This window comes from Podarcis pityusensis (assembly GCF_964106645.2).
Source record: "Podarcis pityusensis genome assembly, chromosome: 12".
NCBI lineage: Eukaryota > Metazoa > Chordata > Lepidosauria > Squamata > Lacertidae > Podarcis > Podarcis pityusensis.
The window spans coordinates 19,059,082-19,082,419 of record NC_138037.1 but is presented as its reverse complement, the minus strand read 5'-3'; the positions used below and the strand labels follow the sequence as shown (position 1 = coordinate 19,082,419).

General features: G+C 39.9%; 1 protein-coding gene across 5 annotated transcripts in view; it reads left to right on the top strand.

Annotated features, from left to right (window-relative positions):
* The window catches only part of CCDC7 (coiled-coil domain containing 7), a 146,081-nt gene that overhangs the window by 84,149 nt on the left and 38,594 nt on the right, over positions 1-23,338 (top strand). For 4 of the 5 annotated variants that reach the window (XM_080973928.1, XM_080973927.1, XM_080973930.1 and 1 more), the window contains exons 41-56: positions 622-741; positions 4,454-4,579; positions 5,298-5,417; positions 5,533-5,658; positions 6,849-6,968; positions 7,543-7,668; positions 8,420-8,539; positions 8,847-8,972; positions 11,417-11,536; positions 11,829-11,954; positions 14,794-14,913; positions 16,219-16,344; positions 17,414-17,521; positions 18,247-18,372; positions 19,103-19,222; positions 20,978-21,100. In XM_080973928.1, the coding sequence (XP_080830054.1) occupies positions 622-741; positions 4,454-4,579; positions 5,298-5,417; positions 5,533-5,658; positions 6,849-6,968; positions 7,543-7,668; positions 8,420-8,539; positions 8,847-8,972; positions 11,417-11,536; positions 11,829-11,954; positions 14,794-14,913; positions 16,219-16,344; positions 17,414-17,521; positions 18,247-18,372; positions 19,103-19,222; positions 20,978-21,100 (1,953 nt within the window). The remainder of the gene's footprint in view (positions 1-621; positions 742-4,453; positions 4,580-5,297; positions 5,418-5,532; positions 5,659-6,848; positions 6,969-7,542; positions 7,669-8,419; positions 8,540-8,846; positions 8,973-11,416; positions 11,537-11,828; positions 11,955-14,793; positions 14,914-16,218; positions 16,345-17,413; positions 17,522-18,246; positions 18,373-19,102; positions 19,223-20,977; positions 21,101-23,338) is intronic. The other variant, XM_080973929.1, reaches the window with a different exon arrangement.

Here is a 23,338-nt window from a genome sequence, read left to right as displayed (position 1 = left end):
GGACCGAAAGATGGGAGCTCACCCCGCCGCGGGGATTCGAACCGCCGACCATGTGATCGGCAAGTCCTAGGCACTGAGGTTTTACCCACAGCGCCACCCGCATCCCTAGAAATGTAGCATACAACTAGTTATTTTCTTACAGTCAGGGAGACAGCAGTTCGTATTGGAAATGCAGTACAGTATGTGAGGAGGCAAGATATGTATGTTCCCTTTCTGGCTTGTTTGGGATAACCCTTGCAGCTAGAAGTCTTAGGGGGAAACCCCCATTTGCACCTGTGGAAACTTTCTCCCTAAGGCTTCAGCCGTGTGTTGGGGTGAAGCTAGAGAGGATTCATTCTGATCTTACTGCATATGTAGCAAACATCTAGGATTGCTGTTAATTATATTGATTTTTTGTTAAGGCATTTGTGCTATTTTATCCAACCCTTTTGGGTTTTATCAAACCCGATAAGAATCACAGACTCATAGAATTGTAAAGTTGAAAGGAACTGTGTGTGTTATCTAATCCAACCCCCTGCAATTCAAAAATCTTTTGCCCAACATGGAGCTCAAACCCACATCCCTGAGATTAAGGGTATTATTCGTTTTCAAGAGATGATTCCAAGCCATTTCTTTCTGCAGATATGGAATTGCAACAACTATTGATGAAGAAGGAAGGGTTAAAGGAAAAGTTGGAATTGAACCAGAAAGAGTTGGAAGAAGCCCAAGCCCTTGCAGCTGCTGAACCTGGCAGTATCAGTGGTAGGTTTGCTATGATTCTTCATTTTGCCAACTAAAGTTTTGACATTAAGCTAAACTGAAAACCTTATGTTCAACGCTAAGCATCCATTGAATGGCTGTAGATTATTTTTGCATTAAGACCTGCACAGGTTTAAGATGCTGCACGGTTTGAAAAAAGGACCAATGCTTATTTTTATGTAAGTGCACTACAGCTGAAAAGAACTTGAACCATGTGAAAAACCTTATGAGCCATATCTGTCCTTAGAATAGTGATGCCAGAGTTCAGTTTTCCACCAAGGCTGGTGCTGTTTTTATGTTTTATTTTATGTTTTATTTTATTTATTACATTTCTATACTACCCTTCATCCGAGGATCACAGGGTTGTTTACAGTATAAAAACACAAAAATACTTAACATTGGTGGCATCTGTCTGTCTCAGGAGACATTGGAGTGTGCCTCCAGGGATGAAGTCAAACCACTGCATTAGCAGCACCAAAGTGACCTTTCCAGAGCTCAAGCCTGGGCAGTGTGTATGGAAATCCTGGACTGCCAAGATGACAAGACCCACCTCCTGGCCTCACTGTGGTCCAATGGAAAGCAGAGCAATATGTTTGGCACCAACTTGGCTGCATTAGTTTCTGGGAGGAAGCATACAAGATGCCATCCAACCATCTTAGGGACTCCACTCTGGATTTGTGTAGGGTTTATTCCATAGCCTTTTCTTCTTCCAAAGATATCCCACAAGGCAGCTGAGATTTAGGATCAGAGATTTCCTTCTTGTAGATGGGGTACCTTCCCAGGTTCACAATCCCCACCTACTCCTCACTTCCCTCTACAGCACATGCATTCTGAACTGTTGGACCCACTATTGGTCTTTCCCGCTCAATCTGCCGGAGCCTGTCTTTGCATGCAGGGGAAGTCTCTAACACACTGAGCACTTCAGACCCATTGGCCACCCTCACCTGGTTTAACCAGCCAGTCAAATCCATTCACAGGGTATGTCCGCTGTTATGTGTTGACAGATTGTAGAAGCCACAAGTGAGAAATGAATGCAGGGTTGGGGACCAAAGGCGGGCAAACTACCTAATAGGAGAACTACCTCATAAGGAGAACAACGTGTCCACCACCAGAGGTGCTACCCCTTCTCTAACACTCCATACACCCCCATATTACATAATAACAAAGAAAAACAATAACCCCCTCCACAGTTTAAAAGGCTAGAGATAAACCATCTAGCCAAAGGCCTGGGAGAAGAGGAATGCTTTTGCCTGGCACATAAATATATTTAACTAAGGTGCCAGGCAAACCTCCCTGGGGAGAGCATTCCACAAGCAGGGAGCCACCACAGAAAAGGCCTGTTATCATGTAGCTGCCCTTCGGACGCCTAGTGGAATAGGACAATGAAGAAGTGCCTCAGATGATTATTGCAGGGTCTGGGTCGGTTCACGGGTGGGTGGGGGGGACAGGTTGTTGAATACTGCAGTCCTGAGTCATTTATATATTGATTTGTTAAATTTTGATGATGTTTTTAACTTTGATGGTACAGACTGTCCTCTTGTTAGACAACTAACAAGTGAAATAAATATTTATACAGACTGCAGACTGTTTTATGGCCATGACCCCTAAACAGGCCTTTTCTGCAATTCTGCCTTTTATTTGGAACATCCTGTTCTTTGCTGTATGGTCAGCTTCATCTCTTACATGTTTTAGGCATTCTTCAAAACATTCTTTTTTGGACTTTTCTGGATCGTTAACACTAGACACTGTACCTTTTTTTTTATAATGCTGCTTTTATGGTTTAGGTTTTTATATTGCTATTCTATTGGATGTTTTATGTTTATGTTTTTATGTTGTTCACATTGCTTCATGATTACTTTTAATAATAAACAGTTAATAAATATTTTAAAATAAATAACAAATAAATACCCCCATTGGTAATGAAGATCATTAGACTGGGATCTTGCTCCACCCTGTGGCCAAATGTGGGAAAGATGAACTCAGGAAAGCAGACTGATGTCTCTCAGTGTTGTTTGGGGTGGCACTTATATCTACCCACAGGGTGTCTGAATTGAATGCACATTCTGTAGTTAAACCTCTTTGTGCATTTCATACAGAGAATAGTTTGAGGACAGATACATCTTTCATTCCAAAAGTAATGCCATGCTTTCATACACAAGAGGAGTTAGTTTTGCTAACCCTTTGTCCTGTGCCATCAAATCAGACAGAAAGAGCATGGCACACTTTAGCTGTCTGCCAGGCAGTAAAGGTATATAAAGGTAAAGGTACCCCTGACCGTTAGGTCCAGTCGCGGAGGACTCTGGGGTTGCATGCTCATCTCGCTCTATAGGCCGAGGGAGCCGACGTTTGTCCGCAGACAGCGTCCGGGTCATGTGGCCAGCATGACTAAACTACTTCTGGTGAACCAGAGCAGGGCACAGAAACCTGGTTGACCTTCCCGCCGGAGCGGTACCTATTTATCTACTTATACTTGACGTGCTTTCGAACTGCTAAGTGGGCAGGAGCAGGGACCAAACAATGGGAGCTCACCCCGTCACGGGGATTCGAACTGCCGACCTTCCAATCAGCCAGCCCTAGGCTCTGTGGTTTAGACCACAGCACCACCCGCGTCCCACTGTAAAGGTATATAGAGAGAACAAAATAAATTAAGGGAGATTGCCTTTTTGTATCCTTTCACAACTTTAGGGAGGAAGATGATAAATACAAGATTATCATGTTGGATTAGAGCACATACTATTAAGGTTTATAAGTACATTCCACCAGTGACAGTACACTCCACAAGGGTAGCAGCTACATCTGCAATATTTGCAATGAGTGCACCATTAGTTGAGGTATGGTAGGCAGCAACCTGGACATCTCCCAGCACATTTGTAAATCATTATAAGTATGCTTCTGCAGAAGCTGCATTTAGAAGTAAAGTACTATGGCAAGTTCTTCTATCTTAAGCAGCCATTTAGATGGCCCACACTGGTTGTTGACAGTTGTAGTACATCCCAGGCTAATGACCTTCATTACCAATGGGAGAAAGAATTATACTTAGCTTAAGGATATTTCTATCATTTTTACATTCATTTCAGTTGTTGTGGGTTTACATTTATTTACATTTGTTCAATGTAGTGTTACATGTTTGTATTAGTGTAGAAGTAGAATGTTGTTGTTTTCTTTATATTCTGTGATGGACGTATGAATGTATGTGTGAATGTAGGTCTTATTTGAGCTTGGTGAGGATGCAAACTAGTGCATTATTTGAGAGCCAACCTATTTTCCTAAGTTCATTTTTCCTGTCTTTGACCAGAAGGAGAAGCAAGATCCCAGCCTAAGATCCATTGTCCAATAGCAATGGAGAAATATCATTTATATAAATGGTTTTCAGCTAACTACTGTGGACTCCCCCTTTCCCCCCAAAAGTCAAGCCATGGACCCCCTACTTTTGAAAATTCCGATGTCCCTATGGTAGTTCTTGTTATGTTAAGGGTCTGTGGACCCCCTGGGTGGTTTAGAATCCATGGACCACCAATTGGGAACCATTGCTTTAGATAATTACAATTCTTTGATTACTGAGAAAGTAATTTGAACAACTAGCATTATAAATGCAAATTTTGATTTTTAAAATTTCCAGATAGTGTTAACATATCAATTGCATCGTTGTATTTTGAGAAGTTTTTTCAACATATATTATTACTTCATTATGAATTGGCCTGTAATTATTTTTTAGAACATAAACTGCAGCTGCTCACTGAGCAAAGAAAGCACTTGATTGCAGATCTAAGGGAAACTGTGCATGATGTTAAAAAAGCTGAACGTCGTGCTGCAGAAAGGACTCAGCAGGAACCACCTATTGGTAGGCAAATAATTGTTTTGTTGCAAGACAGTTGTGCCGCTGTCATCAATGTGGAGATACAATGAGACATAAATTTAGCATCTTTCCACTGTTCCCGGAAGAATTTTTGTTAGCCACTTTGAAGCTTAAGGAGAGTTGAGGAATACAAGAGAAGAAGAGTTTGGATTTGATATCCCGCTTTATCATTACCCGAAGGAGTCTCAAAGCGCCTAACATTCTCCTTTCCCTTCCTCCCCCACAACAAACACTCTGTGAGGTGAGTGGGGCTGAGAGACTTCAAAGAAGTGTGACTAGCCCAAGGTCACCCAGCAGCTGCATGTGGAGGAGCGGAGACGCGAACCCGGTTCACCAGATTACGAGTCTACCGCTCTTAACCACTACACCACACTGGCTCTCAAAGAGGATTTGTGCACAGCCTCCTCTTTCTTATTGAAAGAAATATGACAGATAAACAAAGCATTAACTGCAGGGGGCAGAGGAGCACATTGTGCTCAACTTGGACTTTGGGGTCCATCTTTTCAGATATATGTCATAGATCATAGTGGATTCTCAGAAAGCTAAAACTTCTTACAGTTACTTTGCTATAGTCCCAGAACACAGGGAATATGAAGACGTTATTTATAATTTTGTAATAAAAATATAATTTATGAATACTTTTTGCCTTTTAAACTTTTTTCAAAAAATGATTCAAAAAATGATTCCAAATTTCTCTTTGCAGAAATGGAATTGTACAGTTTATCAATTAAGAAGGAAATGTTGCAGGAAATGTTGGAAGCCAACCAGAAAGAGCTAGAAGAAGCCCAGGCTCTTGCAGCTGCTGAACCAGGCAGTGTCAGTGGTAGGTTTGCTATGATTTATCAAACTTGCAAGCAACCATTATACACTTTTAGATACTTAATGCTTCATTAATGTATATCAAAGTTTGGTCTGATATAGTGTGAAATTATTTTTAGAGCATAAACTACAGGAGCTTGCTGAGCAAAGAAAAAAACTGACTGCAGAACTAAAAGCAACAGTATACAATATTAAAAAAACACAACGCCGTGCTTCACAAAGAGCTGCACTTGAAGCACCTGCAGGTATGTACGGTATGAAAGATAGTTTTTGAAATGCACCTGCTTCAGTGTTGCAAGCCCGATCATCACTGTGGCTGTCAGAGAGAGGAGACACCTTTCCATCCTGTATGAATTGCACTACAGCAGAGAATTAAGAAATCATCAGTGAAATAGTTACAATCTAAAAAACAACTAAAAATTAAGCTAAACTTCACAATTATAGCAAAATACATATTATATGATTAACAAATCTATATGGCATTTATAATCTATAAAACAATGATAACATTATCAAAAGGGCAACTAAAAAAAATAAGCTAAGCACTGTTAAGTTCATACACACACTCCCTACGCCCCCATTACTCACATTCTTTCACTCTGTTCAGTTCATTAAAGTACACATAATTCCCATGGTTAAGCCAGTTCAATCTGATGCTGAACTGGGTAGTAGGCACTGGTGGAGATGGTAGGGCTCTCAGGCCTACTGCCAATGGTAAGGTAGATGTTGACTCCTAATAGCCGGACCAGGTGCTGTTTATGAGGAACTCTTCCACGTCACTCTCAATATTTAGGAAGTCCATTCCCACTCAAAGTCTGAGGTGAGCCTTTCCCTCTGGAGCAATGAGTCATGGCTGCACTCAGTGTAGAGGCTGACCAGGAGGTCTAGCAGTGCTTCCATTCTCAGGCTGCTTTCACTGCACTGCAGCCTGTCCACCAACTGCTGCTTTAGCTTCTTTACTGACAAACGGTGGAGGAGAAGGCAGGCACATATGTGACTTACAATTTTATGCTGGATTTGAGGGGCTCCCTTGTGGGTGGGGTGAAGAGGATCAATAAATATTCATATGATGAAAAAGTTGATTTATCATTTTTATGAAATAAGGCAGCTTTTGAGAATCTTTCTTTGTACAGTGGTGCCTCGGGTTACATACACTTCAGGTTACAGACTCCGCTAACCCAGAATTATTACCTCGGGCTAAGAACTTTGCTTCAGGATGAGAACAGCAATCGTGCAGCGGTGGCGCAGCGGCAGCAGGAGGCCCCATTAGCGAAAGTGGTGCTTCAGGTTAAGAACAGTTTCAGGTTAAGAACAGACCTCCAGAACGAATTAAGTTCTTAACCCGAGGTACCACTGTATTACAATATTTTGTGACTAAATAAGGATGCTTGAATTTCCCCCCCAAAAGATAACTCAAAAACATTTCTGTTCACAGAAAGAGAATTATTTGAACTAGCTGTTAAGAAGCAGCTTTTACAGGCCAACTTGGAATCCAATTGGAAAGAGCTACAGGAAGCTCAGGCTCTTGCAGTTGCTGAACCAGGCAGTATCAGCGGTACGTTTGCTGTGGTTTCTCATGTTATCAGCTACAGTTTTAAAATGTAAATTTAAAATGTGGATTTAAAATATTTCTTACAGTTAAGATTATGTTCAATTTTAATGGGGCTTTGTGTGAGTGTAGAGGATTGTTTTTTCCTATAAGACTTGCATATTCTAATATGCTACACCATGTCAATAAGGGCCATTGCTTGTTTGTATACAAATGTATTGTGGTTCAAAATAAAAGTTTAATCATCATAAAAGCCAGGTTTTAGAAACCATATTTATCGATACTTATCAAAATAGGTTTCTTGTTAAGAATAATGATGTTACAATTCAGTCTCTCTGAAACAGTTTCTTCATATACATCTTACCATGTAATATTGTTTAATATTGATGAGTCTTTGAAAGCTGCTCTTATTACTGAGACAAGGTGTATGACTTAATTTGAGTAGCTAGCACTATAAATGCAAATACTGATATTTAAGATTTCCAGTTAATACTGCATACCAATTGCATAGTAATATTTTGTGTAGTTTTTAAAGCATACGTTATTATTTGTAATGTGTTGTTCTTTAATTATTTTGTAGAACATAAACTACAGCAGCTCATTGAGCATAGAAGACTCTTGACTGCAGATCTAAATGAAACTATACATGATATGCAAAATGCTGAACGACGTGTTTCAGAAGGGGCTCAGCTGAAACAAGTTCCTGGTAGTTAATGATTAATATTATATAGTTTATATCACCATATTCATATTGCCTCAAGTGTTGCAAGACAGTTGCATCCCCTGTCACCAATGTAAACATCAGAGGAAGAGGAGACATAAACCATGTATCCTCCCATTGTTCCTGATTCAGTTTTAAATCTTGTTAATAACTTTGCAGTTTGCAAATGGTATATAAACAATTATTAATGATTAGTTAATAAATTCACTAAAACAGAGGTGTGACAGAGGTGGTCTAAACCCTCAGGTCTGTTCAAATTTTATCTTCTGGCAGATAATTTACTAGGAAGTGCTCACTTTCTCCCCATCCTCCTTCATTTCAGTGATAAATATGTATGTGAAGTACACTGTACATTAACCATCCTAATTCCATTCTGCTGCTGCTGTAACAAAACATTAACATGAAAGAAAGAGGGTGGACTTTGTGCTCCCCTCAGACTTCCTAAGGAGCCCATCTTTTCACACTTCTCTCACAGATCATCATGGTGGATTCTCAGAGATTTAAAACCTCTTGAAGTTACTTTGCTACATTCCCAAATCAATTTTGTTTAACTCCTTCACTTTGTCTTGCAATAGTCATTGACAAATGAAGAAGTCATTTGTAATTTTTAAAGAAAATTACCATTTATGAATACTTCTGCATGTTATCCAACCCTTTTGGATTTTATCAAACCTGATAAGGAATGATCACATTAAACTGTTTTCAATAGATGATTGCAAACCATTTCTTTTTGCAGAGATTGAATTGTATGAACTGTCAGCAAAAAAGGAATTGTTGCAGGAAAAGTTGGAATCCAACCAGAAAGAGCTAGAAGCAGCCCAGGCTCTTGCAGCTGCTGAACCAGGCAGTGTTAATGGTAGGTTTTCTGTAATTTTTCATACTATGAATGGTTTGACTTATACCTCCTTCTTTATAAATTATTTTATTTATTAGATTTTAAAAATATATTATAAAAACATATAATTTTTAAAAAAATTTAAAATTAGAAGTGACACACTGTGTTTATGAATATGAAGTAATTCGATCATTCAACTAGCATATAAAATTAAATATTACTATTTAAAATTTGCTTGTAATGTTACATACTAATTGCACTGTTGTTGTTTTTAGTAATTTCAGAATATATTTAAATTGAGTATGAAATTATCTGAAATTATTTTTAGAGCATAAATTACAGGAGCTTGTTGAGCAAAGAAGAAATTTGACTGCGGACCTAAATGCAACAGTTTCAAGTATACAAAAAGCACAGCGTCGTACCTCTGAAGCACTTCGATTTGAACCACCTGTTGGTATGTATGGAATGAAATACATACAGTATTTGAAATGCACCTAGCATGCATATTGCTGCAGTATTGCAAGCCCAATCATGACTGCGTAACTTGAAGTAACACTGGTCACGGCTTTTTCCCAGCCAGAACTCATCGAAACTCAGTTCCAGCACCTCTCAGGTAGAGACTGTTGCCATTATAAGAGGACAAGGGAGGTGTTCATGGTGAATTCCGGCACCACTTTTTCTAGAAAAATAGCACTAACTATTTTTCTATTTAACTAAACTTAATTTAACTTTACTTAACTATTTAACTAAAGGAACAGTATTGCACTTTATAAAGAGCTCAGTTTGAACAATTTGATGGTATGAAGACAATAAAAAATGTATAGTTTTTGAAAAAACACCAAACATTTAATCAAGAGTGGGCAGCACAATGGCAGCTGCTGCAACACTGTATCAGGATAGGCAGGATGATAACCAGATTGTGGCTTTATGGACGCATTGGCAGAGCCAATCTGATGCTCCTACCAGAATATTCATGCAACTTCAACCTTATTATATCCTTGTCCTATCATCACACTATCAGAGTAAACAGCAGGGACTGCCTTACCACACCACTATACCACCCTGGGTACTCCTGCCCTGATGTATGTTGACAAAAATACAACAACTAAAGCAAGTGAGTGATGTTCCTGCCACAAATGTCCTGGACTTCTATGCCAGTTTATTTATGTACCACATTTTCCACAAAAAATCTGTGCTCCAAGTGATTCACATAAAAACAAACATTTTAAATATAGTAGTATTGTTGAATTGCCTAATAAACAATAAAACTTTTTTTTAAAAAACCAACAATTAATAGTTCACCCCCCTAATGGCAAATATAGTCCCTCTCCCCTCACAGTTCCTCTAGAAGCTGTTCCCCTATGAAGGCTCCTATGACTGGAGGGTGAGGTAGGTGGAAACAGTCTTATTCTGGTGGCAAAGCCTCCCTTCACTTTTCATTTTCATTTAGAAAATATTTGTTGCTTTCCCAATCCGTCTTCTGCACTACCAAGATCTAAACCATAGTTTGGCTTTACAATTACTTGTGAATCTGGCTTGTAGTTTGACTCCCCCAAATAAACCTTGAGCAGCAAACCATAAACAGTAAATCATGAGCAGTAAGCCAAGTACAAACCATGGTTACTGTTTATGGTTTGTCTAAATGAAACAAACTATGAGCTCAGGTTTGCACAGAACATTAAACTAAACCATAGCTTAGCTCCTGGTAGCACAGCAGGAAGAGGACCAGGGGAGCACCAAAGTGGCTGCCATTTTCTGAATGTGCACCAGCATGCTTGCTTGTTCATATTGAAGTGTAATTTGGCTTAGCATTACCAGTGAACAGATATGAGAGGATCAAAAATCACCTAGTACCATGGCTGGCAAGTTCTCTTGTGTGTTTTAGGAGTGAGGTGATTGAGGCATATGTAGGAATAACAAAGGATGATGGGAGGTTGGATGCAAGTGACCTGTGCAGGAGCAAGCTGAAAAGCAAGCCTCGCAGAGCCTCTTTTTATTAGCAGAAGTCAACAATTGGAAACAATAGTGAAATCACTCTGAACATGACGTGTTTCCATCTAAGCACATTTCCAGCTTTATTAAATACACGTGTTAGCAGGTGTTTCCCTAAAATGTTCCCTGATACTTGCTTACATCTGCGTCCCCAGTCATGCTCCAGCCAAGCGTTATGTCTAGTAACCAAATATGTGAGAGGACAAATGGTCAGGGGAAAAACCCTGTTTGCTAGCTAAGAGTCCAGAAGTTCATGGAGAGTGGGCGCGAGGCTCCTTGACACGCTGTGGCATGCCGGGTGCAAGGTGTGCCTCAGCACAAGCGAAACGTTACCTCCATATCTCCAAAAGGTCAGGGGGAAACCCTGTCTTCTAGCCAAGAGGCGAAAGTCTGGGGAGTGTGGGTGCGAGGCTCCTTGGCATGCTGTGGCATGCTGGGTGCAAGGTGTGCCTCAGCACAAGCGGAACGTTACCTCCATATCTCCAAAAGGTCAGGGGAAAACCCTGTCTTCTAGCCAAGAGGCGAAAGTCTGGGGAGTGTGGGTGCGAGGCTCCTTGGCACGCTGTGGCATGCCGGGTGCGAGGTGTGCCTCAGCACAGGTGGAGCCACACCTCCACAGGCATATTTGCAGATCTATGCCCTAGATTCTGGTGCATACGTCTGTCAATATAGTAGACATTTTCATAGGCTTAAGTTCACAAAAAGTTGCTTTGCTATATTTCACAATCATTTCCTTTAGCCTTTCCTCCTTAAAATGTCTAATCTGCAATTACAGATGGAAAGTTTTTTTTCATTTCTTTGAAATAGTTAAGTTTTTGAGTATATTTTTCTTGTGTGACTTTGTGACCAATAAGGACACTTGAAATTGTTTTTGAAGACATAACTCAAAAACATTTCTGTTCACAGAAAAAGAATTATTTGAATTAGCTGTTAAGAAGCAGCGTTTACAGGCCAACTTGGAATCCAATTGGAAAGAGCTACAGGAAGCTCAGACACTTGCAGCTACCGAACCAGGCAGTATCAGTGGTACGTTTGCTGTAATATTTCATGTTGTTAGATATAGTTTTAAAACATATCTACTTTGGATTTCAGGTCATTTCAATACAATTGAGCTTAAATGCTAACATGGCTTATTCATACTGATGAGTCTTAGAAGGCGGCTGTTCTGATTACTGAGATAAGATGTATGATGGAATTTGAGCAACTAGCATTATAAATGTAAATATTTATTTTTAAAATACCCAGTTAATGCTACATACGTGTTGCATAATAATATTTTGTGTAGTTTTTTCAGCATACATTAATTATTATTTTGTAGAACATAAACTACAGCAGCTCACTGAGGAAAGAAGACTCATGACTCAAGATCTAAAGGAAACTATGAACAATATGCGAAATGCTGAACGCCGTGCTTCAGAAAGGGCTCTGATTGAAACACCCACTGGTAGGTAGATAATAATGAATGATGTATAATACTATGTGTCAGGGAACTGCCATCAGTGCTGGAGGGAGAGTGCAAAAGCCAGAGGGATTCCAGAGAGCGTCCAGGGATCGGGAGAAGCAGCCCATCTTCTGGGGAAGAGAATCAGCGTAGCACCAGTGGAAAAGGGGGGCAGATGGGGGAAGCGGCGAGGCGGTCCCATGACTCCTTGCCTGGGACCAGCGGGGACAGTAGGGGTCCTCCGTTGCCTACGCCCTCCTTGTGCAGAAGGCTTTCGCGCAGAGAGAGTAGGAGGAGACTAGGTGTCAAAGAGCTTCTTTGCTGGAAGAAGTTCAAGAAACGCCCACTGACGGATTCTGCCAGCGATTGAGTCAGCCACGGGTGAGTGACTGTCCGGACAGAAAAGGTTCATTTTGGCAACCCTGCCAGGTGTTTGCACCCAGCTGGGGAGATAGGCACCTGCTTACGCACGAGCAACCCCTAGAACCATTACACTATGGTATTCATAGTATTACTTCAGTGTTTCAAGACCCCTGTTATCAATGTGAAGAGCAGGAGTAGAAGTTAATCAAGTGAGTCCCTTTTCATTGTTCTTGGATAAGTTTTAGGTCTGTGAGCACTTAAAAAGGGAAGCTGTGATTACTAAGATCCAGCATGGGGTTCTCAAAAACAAGTTGTGCCAGATTAATCTCACTTATTCTTTTCCTTACAAGCTTGATAGATCAGAGGACTGCTATGGACGTAGTGTATCTTTATTTCAGTAAGGCTTTTGATGAAGTCCCCCAAGATATTTGTGCAGAGAAGCTGGCAAAATGTGGACTGGACAAGATAACAGTTAGGTGGATTTGTAGCTGGTTGACTGACTGAACTTAAAGAGTACTCACTAACGATTCCTCATCAGCCTGGAAAAAAGTGACAAGTGGGGTACTGCAGGGTCCTATCCTGGGACTGTTGTTGTTCAACATCTTTATAAATGACTTGGACGAAGGAATTGAGGGGATGCTAATCAAATTTGCAGATGAGACCAAACTGAGAGGACTAGCTAATGCCACAGAAGACAGAATGGGGTTCAAAATGACCTTAACAGATTGGAGAACTGGGTCAAAACTAACTAACAATAGGGAGAAATGTAACATTCTGCACAGGCAGGAATAACCAGCTGCACCAATATAAGATGGGGGATACCTGGCTTGCCAGTAGTACATGTGAAAAGGATCTAGGGCTCTTAGTAAACCCCAAGGGTAACATGAGTCAAAAGTGTGATGCAGCAGCAAGAAAACCTAATGCTATTCTAGGCTCCATCAACAGAGGTATGTATAGTGTTCCAATAAAGGGAAGTAATAGTCCCGCTCTATTCTGCCTTAGTCAGATCACACCTGAAGTTCTCTGTCCAGTTCTGGGCACCACAATTTAAGAAGGATCTTGACAAGCTGAAACCCGTACAGAGAAGGATGACCAAGATGCTGAATGGTCTGTTAACCAAGCCTTATGAAGAATGGTTGAAGGAATTGCATATGTTTGGCCTGGTAAAGATGAGACTGAGAGAAGATATGATAGCCATCTTCAAATATCTAAATGGCTGTCACATGGAAGATGGAGCTAGCTTGTTTTTTCCTGCTCCAGAAGATAGGGCCCAAACCAATGTCTTCTAGCTACAAGAAAGGAGACTCTGACTAAACATCAGGAAGAATGTTCTGACAGTAAGATTTGTTTCACAGTGGAACAGACTCCAAGGAGAAGTAATGGACTCTCTTTCCTTGGAGGTTTTAAAGCAGAGGTTTGATGGCCCTCTGTCATGTATGATCAAGTTGAGATTCCTGCATACAGGTGGTTGGACTAGATGACCCTTGGGGTTCATTCCAACTCTACAATTCTATGATTCCTTTGCAATATAAAAACAGAATAAAATACAACTAATAATGATTGATTGATTAAAACACCACTCATTTTGTAGCAAAAGTGTTCTTCACTCCAGGTCAGTACTTCTCAAATTTTATCACTTTCCACAGCCTTTATGAGGAAATGTTCACTTTTTTGGTCTCAAAAATTAAATTCTGCACACCCTCAAACCAAAAAGAGTTACTGGTAGTTGCACAATTAGGCAATTTTATACCTTGAAATTAATGCTCTTACAGCCATCTTCACTTTTGATAGTTCACTGTGTGCATTGCGTTCATATCACATTCAGTAACTTTCATTTCAGTTTCCCATCTGTTTTCCATGCTTTTTCTCTGACACATTGGGAGGCAATCCTTATAGATTAAAAAGAATGAGAAACTCCAGAGTTTCATGTTTTTAATTTATGAAGCTACAGAAGGTAGATTATTCATTATTTATTTAAAAGAATTTTTAGCTTACTTTTCAGCCAGAAAAGTCTTTACAATCTAAAAGATACAGCTTACAATGAAGAGAGATTGGAAGGAAGGAGGAAAAACTGTGGTAATGAGGATTGGTTTAGTTGTCCAGATGGATTATTTTATCTTGTTTTATTACATTTATATATTGCCTTTATTCCCTCATCTAAGCGGAGATGGTGTTTTGTGGATGGGAATATAAATATTCAGTGACTTCAGGATTAGTCTGTTTCTTATCCCCTTATATCAGAAGAAGATGATTTCTCATAAGTTCCTGTAGTGAATGTTGTGGTGGGGGCCACTTTGGTATACTTCCAGAATGATTTCAGTTAGCTTCTTCATCCTTTCATATATGCAATCTGCAATGTATTTATATGAAATAATCAAGTTTTTAAAATGATTTTTATTTATTTTATGCTAATATGCTAGAAATAAGGACATTTGAAATAGTTTTTCAAGGGGCAATTCTGAAATATTTCTGTTCACAGGAAGGAAGTTCTATGATCTCTTGGAGAAGAAGCAACAGTTGCAGGCAGATTTGGAATCCAACTGGGAAAAGCTACAAGAAGCTGAGGCTCTTGTAGCTACCCAGCCAGGAATTATCAGTGGTAAGTGGGCTGTGATCACTAATGCTTTTAATTACAATCTTAAATATATTTTGTTGAAGAGGCAAGCCATTGCCTTAGCTGCCTTGCCAATACGCTTGTCCAGCTCAGCATTGATGGAGAGATTACTGAAGTTATAGTGGAACCCAGTTAAACAAAATAGTCTGCTACCTCAAGTGTGTGGTCACCAATGCTGATTCATAGAGTGCTGGTGAGGTCCTGACCCAAGATGTTGGTCTTCATCAGGCTGATGGTAAGGCCAAACTTTATGCAGGCTTGGGCAAAATGGTTGATGAGTCACTGTAGAGCTTCTTCGGAGTGTGCTGTCAAGGTTGCAAACAACATCTCTCAGATAAGGATCTGCTGCACTTTTGTTTTGGTGTGGAGATGTGCCAGGTCGCTTCATATGGATGTACACCATCTTCAGTTGAGCTGAAGGCATATGAGAGCAATAGGGAGAAGAATATGTCAAAGAGGGTTGGGGTGGGTATTCAGCCCTGTTTCACACTGCTCATTATAGGGAAGGCATCTGGGGATGAGCCGTCATATTGGACGGCGCCACGCATGTTGTTGTGGAAGGACACAATCATCTTGAGAAGCTTAGGTTGGCATCCTATCTTGTTGAGCTTTGTGAAGTGTCATTTTCAGCTGACAAGGTCAAAGGCCTTCATCAGGTCTGTGAAGGTGATATACAAGGGGCTCTTAGCATTTCTCCTGCAGCTGGTGCAGTGAGAAAATCACACTCTCTCACTGGCTGGGAGAGCAGAGCAGATCAGGCAGGGACTAGGATGGTGCCAGCCAGTCTCTCTGATCCCTCTGTGCTTAGTTCTCCTAATCCATGCAAAGATGCATTGTTACAATTCAAGAGCACATTCTGGCCATGCAAAACTACTTGAGAAGAGCACAAATTAGAGCTGGTGGCAGGTGTGGCCCTGGGAGAATCTCAAGAGCTTGAAGAGGATTGGAAGGCAGCATTTAGCTCTAGGGCAGTGGTGGCCAAACTTGGCCCTCCAGCTATTTTTGGACTACAACTCCTATCATCCCTAGCTAACAAGACCAGTAGTCAGGGATGATGGGAACTGTAGTTCCAAAACAGCTGGAGGGCCAAGTTTGGCCACCACTGCTCATGGGCCTAACATTGACCACCTCCAATGTAATGTACATGGAATGATAGAAGTGCTCTATAAATGTTAAGCATTAGTCTCTAAAATTTTGAGATATTAAATACTAATTGCACTATTATATTTAGTGTAGTTATTTTAGCACATATTAAATATTTTATTATGAATTGATGTGAATTTTTAATAGAGCGTAAACTAGAGGAACTGACTGAAGAAAGAAAGCATTTGACTAAAGAACTAGATGCAACTGCAGAAGATATATTGGAAGCCCATCGCCAGGCTTCAGAAAAAGCTCTGTTTAGGAAACCTGCTGGTAAGTAGGGAATAAATGACCTTGAATATTAAAAGGGAATTTAACATGCATACTGTTTCAAAGTTCAAAGCCCAGTTATCCCATCACTGTTAAAACTGAAACCGTTGACACTGAGGTATAGAAGACATCAGTCTGACAGCCTTCTTCTGTGCCTGGATTGAGCCCCAGTGGGAATGTCACCTTCCTCCAACTACAGGAAACAAAGCAGAGTCCATTAGATGCAGCAGCCGGATGGTTTAACATCACTGTAATTTCTTTTTTGAATTTATATCCCACCCTTTCTCCTGAAGGAGCCTGGAGTAGCATGCCCATATCAAATTTCAGTGGAGAGCCCCGCATCCATCACAGCCAGCTTGAAGCTTGATAAATTGGATGAGCTTTTAGCCAATGCTAAAAACTAAGAAAGAAAGTGGGGAGGTGTTACTGGGTGGTGGTGATTATCAGACTGAGAGGTTTTATGTTTGTATTGATTTGGAAGCATTGAGGATGGACACTGTTTTTGCTAATCAAAGTAATCTCAGGGTTTACTTAGAGCAGAGAGGAGCTTGTACTGTCTGGAAATGTTCTATATGTTCCTACGGAGCCCATATTTACAGACCTCTGTTCATCATAGTGGATGTGAGTGGTATTACGTATCAGAGCTTTAAGCCCACTTGATATTCTTTGCTATTTTCCTGAATAATTAGTTTTAACTTCTTAAATCTTAAGATAAAGCAAAGGGACCCCTGACCATTAGGTCCAGTCATGGCCGACTCTGGGGTTGCGGTGCTCATCTCGCTTTATTGGCCGAGGGAGACGGCGTACAGTTTCTGGGTCATGTGGCCAGCATGACTAAGCTGCTTCTGGCGAACCAGAGCAGCGCACGGAAACGCCATTTACCTTCCCGCCTGGAGCGGTACCTATTTATCTACTTGCATTTTATGCATTGCCAAATGAAGAAGGCATTTGCCATTTTATGAAACGATGCATTTTTAATAGATTTATTCATTTATGTAACTTTATCAGCATTGAGGACATTGGAAACTGTTTTTCAATATATGATTCAAAACCATTTTTCTTTTTCCCCCAGAAAAAGAGTTATATGCACTGTCAGAGAAGAAACAAATGTTACTGCAAAATTTGAAAGGGCTGCAGGAAGCACAGGCTCTTGCAGCAACCCAATCTGGCATTGTTGGTGGTATGTATGCTGTCATTTTTCCTTTTTTCAACTATAATATTACACATGTGCATTTGGAATTAAGGTTTTTCAATTGCCAAGTAGGTTTTTAATGCCTATAGCTGTTTGTTTCTATATCTGTATACATGTGGGATCTGCAACAAAATGTTGCAGTGTGGGCTGTTCCTGTTCATTATGCCAGCCAGACAGCTATGCTTTCTTTCAGGAGACTCCATTCCCTCCCCTCCCCTCCTTGGGTTTCCATTCTCCTCCAACACACAGTCAGTATTCTGTGGCTAGTCAACATGTTCGGTCCTCATTGGCCAGTTTATGATTCCCCTTCCCATATGATTCTTTACTGCTTCCATGAATTTTGGAGTTTCGCTGAGCATTCTCATTCTTATATTTTGTTTCTTAGTAGTTCTGTTTTCACATAATAGCCATCATAACTCAAATCTTATCTCCCTATTAATACATATGTTTAATATGCTACATCAGTAAGAATCATTGCATGTTTTTATACAATATTATATGTCAAGACAAACCATGGTTTAGTGTTACATCTGAATCAGGCAATTAATATTTGAACATTCAGTGAGCAATATATAATACGCTCATTTATATTAAATATTTTAGATACTGAATGCTAATTGTGCTATTATATATAGTGCAGTAAATTAATTAAGGTACTAAATGAAGGCAAATTAATATTTTGTCACAAAATTTGGTCTGAAATTATTTTTTAGAGGAGAAACGGAAGCAGCTTGCTGAGCAAAAACAACGTTTGGCTGCCGATCTAGAGGCAACTATGCATGATATACAAAAGGCACAGCGTCACGTTTCAGTGGCGCCTATAACTGTGTCACCTAGTGGTAAGTTGAGAATAAATGACCTTCTGTCTACAGTCACTTTTTGTTGTTTCAGTAAAAAGTTCTCCGAAAAGAGGTAGAAAGGGCCTTGGGTCTTGCCTGGTACTTCTGTGTCATTTCTGGGGCAGGGCTGCTGTCAAGTTTGAGAGAGCTGTAGACAACCTGTCCTGTCTCCCTACCTGTACCACCTGGGTGCCCCCCCCGGCATAAATTAATATGGTAGTGGCTTCTGTAGAAGCTGCTTAGCTGCTCTCTGGAGAGCACCAGAAAGATTGCCACTGCCTGCCCCTACTTGAAACATGTCTTCATAATTTTACCCAGGAGCAGCAAAGAGAGCTGACAGTGCTCAGCCCAGTGCTCACTATAGAAGGCTGGAGGAAAATGACTGCAGCCACCACCATCATATTTATTGCCTCAGAAGATGCAATTGCAGTAGTAAAATGATGGGTGCGGCAGCCATTTCTATAGTGAGTGCTGAGCTTGGTGGGGGGAACTATTTTTTAAATTGAAGAGGGGGAGGGGACAGCATTGACCCTGAGAAATTACTTTGTTACATTACCAGAAGGTTTTCATTTGTCTCACTTACCATGTCTTAAGATCTGTACTGACGGATTAAATTTTTATTTTTAATTAAAGATTTCATTTTTGCACAAGTTTCTTCATCTTTTGCACGTATGATATTTTTCAAGTGATTTAACCATGATTTAAATTTTTAAAACATTTCATTTTCCAGAAAATGAATTATATGAACTATCAGAGAAGAAATCTCTGATACTGGAAAGTTTGGCATTCAATCGGAAACAGCTACAGGAAGCTCAGGCGCTTGCTGCTCTGCATCCAGGCACTGACAGTGGTATGTTTTAGGAGCGTGCAGCAGCACAAGACTTGCTACATACCCAAATTTGGCATTTTGTAAACCAGATTCGCTTGGTCCAAGGTGCTTTGTGGATTGCTTGAGTCAACTTATTTCTCAAAGTCCACTTTGTTTGCCCTTCTTCATTCACTTTTTTGGAGGACAAAAAACTATAACTTTTTCCTTTTGACAGAGGTAAATGAAGTTTATAAGCATATCAGCCCCTCCAAAGTGGATTAAGCCTATCAAACTACAAACAAATGAACCCAGGGACTCTTGTTGTGGATACCTCTGAAATGTGATCTTTTCCATAAAAATACTGTCTCTTTAACTTTTAAAATATTTGGGTGGACTGGAAGTAGATGAAATTTACTGGCAAGTTTGCCCCTTCTGAGGTCATGACTCCTGCCAAATGTCTGAAGGGATAGCTGCTGTGGTTCTTTTGCAACAGCAACCTTATCTTGTGTGTGTGTGTGTTTTAAAAAGGATTCACTTATGTATTGGGCAATGACAAAGGAGAGGTGCCTCTGGGTAAGAAACTGGATACAATTCTAGGAGATTTTTGCTAGGCACTTACAAACTTACCCTATCAGTCACAATGTAGTTTTGGAATCATGAAAAATATATAATATAATATAAAAATTAAAGGAAAAGAGAATCTGGGACACAAGATATTAAGGCCTTGAAGCATTAGACTTTATATGTAAGTCCTCAGCAAATCCAGTGTGTGGCTTTCTGCTGGGACAGGCTTGCTTGGGTGGGGTTTGCAAGCAGGGTGCGTTCTATGTTTCTGTTCTGTGTATAGGCTTTGATCGTCATCTGCACCATCCTCCTTTTTTGTAATAGCATTTTAAGTTTGCCAAAATATTTTTAGCCCTTTATCATCATAACAACCCTGTGAAGTAGATCATAATGCACTTCTAGCAAAACAACAAAAAGAACGTAGTAGCACCTTAAAGACTAATACATTTATTATGACATAATATTTATTGGGCTGCACTTTACGTCAGCAGATGCATTCTATGAAAGCAGATGTAATAATACATTTGCTAACTTTTAAAGTGCTACTTGATAATTGTTTCACTTCGGCTGTAAGCCATGCCTGTTGACTAACTGTTTGACTGAAAGTGCACCAGAGTAATATACTGTACTCAATACCACACAATGACCCTGTGTCAAGAGAAGGAATTTTAAATTAGGTCTCCAGATCTTCTGGTGGGCTGACTTTAAAAAATACAAAGAAAAAAGACAATGCTCTTCCTGATTGACTTACTGAGAAGAAAGTGCAGGTCTGGTTATGAATTATGAGCCTCATAAATAAATGGCATGATCATGCACAGAGTGCACCTATCTCACCAATGAGGAATTTCTGTTAGCATGATGATTTCACAACACCCACTGCTGTCCAAACAGAAATACATGTCCAAGCATGTATTTGAAGAAGGCCCCCCTCCTCTCGGCATTAGGCTTTGTTGCCTCAGGATTAGCAAATACATTTTTTAAAAACCAGTAAATGTAAGTCTTTAAATATCCCTGCTGGTAAAAGAAAATGGTATAAGTAAAGTTAGTTTTACACACAAGAAACTCACAGTGTGGCCAGTGATGCTACTCACACAAGAAGGCAACAAAAGAAAGATACGCAACATGGTAGAGAACAAACCCAGCCATTTAATGCACTCATTTAGTGCACTTATTTTATTCTGTAGGCATTTAGCACACTTATTGTATTATAAATTGCCCCAAATTTCTTTATAGACCATAAATTAGAAGAATTAGCTCAAGAAAGAAAGCGTTTGACTGAAGATCTAAGAGAAGCTGTGCATAGTCTACATGAAATACAGCGGCGTTCTTCACAAAAAGGACAGATTGATTCTGTTGGTAGGTGGACAATATATGACCTTCATGGTCCCCCCCCCAAGGGTTTCTAGTGTTGTAAGCCCAATTATCAGGCTACTGAGAAAAAGGAGGTAGAAGCAAGTTAACCTATTAGTATGTGCTCTCAATCACATGTGCATGCATACATGGAGGTGTCACCAATAGCAATGTGTTTCTAGGGTCATACTGTGCCGTTTTCCTGTACATTTACATCAGGAGAAAATTAATCATAGGCTATGAAATATAGCTTTGAGTGGAAATAATACTATATTATAAACACAAGGCAGTTGATACTGCTGAGATAAGATGGCGCCCGGCACACTTCCCCTGTGCCGATGGACGCTTGTGCCGATAGAAAAAACTTGAGCTCTCTTCACAGCTCTTAGCAGACTTCTGCAGTGGCAGAAAATGTTGCCTTGTGTGTGGATAATAAATCAGACTGAACACAGGCTTCTTGCTAATCTCTAACAGCCTTTAATGAGAAGAAAAACATCATAAATCAGCCCCGGTGAGAGAGCAGGCATTCTTTCGTCTCTCAGCCAAAAACGAAAGTAACTCACACACAAAGAAAGATTCCCGTATGTGAACATAACCACACCTCAGAATGTGAGACGTCACACAGAACTGTTTAACCCTGTAAGTTCTGATTCTCCTCACAGATACATATGCATAGGATACTTTGTCAAAAGCCTTACTGAAATTAAGATACACTACATCTACAGCATTCCCCTTGTAATTCTATCAAACGAAGAAATGAGATTCGTCTGTCATGACTTGAGAAGCCCAAGCTGGGTCTTAGTAATCACAGCATCCTTTTCTAAGTGCTCACAAATGGACTGTTAAATTATCTGTTCAAGGACCTTTCATAGTATCAATGTCAAGCTCACTGGTCGGTAGTTCCCTAGGTCTTCTTTTTTGCCCTTTTTGAAGATGGAGACACATTTGCCTGTCTCCAGTCTGCAGGGACCTCACCCATTCTCCAAGAATTCGCAAAGATTATAGACAGAGGCTCTGTCTGTAACTAACTGGCTGCTAGTGCAGTTTGATGGTGATATTCTACCCTTGTGAGCAGTTCAGCCACCATATTTTGCACTAGCTGCAGCTGCAGATACAGAGGAGGAAGAGGAAGAGTAGTAAAGGTTTAAAAGAAGAGGGCTCCGGGATGCACTTGAAAGTGCTCTCATGGAATGTAAATGGATTTAACAATAAAACCAAAAGAAATCAAATAGCACATGCCCTATATAAACAAAAAAATGGACATCATATGTTTACAGGAAACTATAAACAAAAGTTTGGGACAAGATTTAATCATCTCAGATAAAAAAAAGAAAAGGGGAGTGGTTTTGTATGTTAATCCCAAATCAGATCCTAAACAAATATTCAGGGATGAAGGTAGAAGGTAGAATAATGGGGTGGAGGTCAAATGGGCAGGGAAACGATGGATAATTGTGGGAATGTACGCTCCAAACGAACAAAAACTGGAATTTTACAAAGACCTATAGGAGAAATCATTTGAGGTATATGAGGGGAAAGTTGTGTTAATGGGAGATCTAAATGGGGTTGTTTCTTTAGATTATGATAGGACAATACGAAACAGATTGGTTAAGTTACCATCAGTTGAGTGCAATATTTAAGCTAGATAAAAAAATATGGTGAAAATGTGCTTTTAGGATCCAGGGTCAAAATATTATCCAAAATGTATAACATTACTTGAGTGGGAGACAATGGAGGAAATGGTAAAGTCTTCAATGGTAAGTTGGGCTAGGGACGTTGGACACAATATTGATTTTGCATTATGGGAACAACTGTGGAAAGTAAATTCAAGGTTTACAGCATGCTACATGTTAAGAGAATTTTTTATGAAGATGCAGCATAGATTGTATTTGACACCAAATAAACTAGTGAAAATGTCAAAATCAATAAAGGGTAATTGTTGGAAATGTAGGACAGTAGATGGAACCTTCTATCACCTGTGGTGGTCATGTAACATAATTAAAAATTACTGAGAAATGATCTATAATGAACTAAAAATGTTTTCAAAATCCTTTTCTAAAAACCCAGAAGAATTTTTGCTGGGGTTAATAACAACAGAAGTCACCAAAAAACAGAGAAATTTGTTCCTATACACGACAACATCCACCCATGTGTTACTAAGCCCAAAATGGACAAGGTATCAACAAAAGAAGAATGACACATTAAACTGTTAGAATATGCAGAGATTGCAGGAATGACCACTAGAAT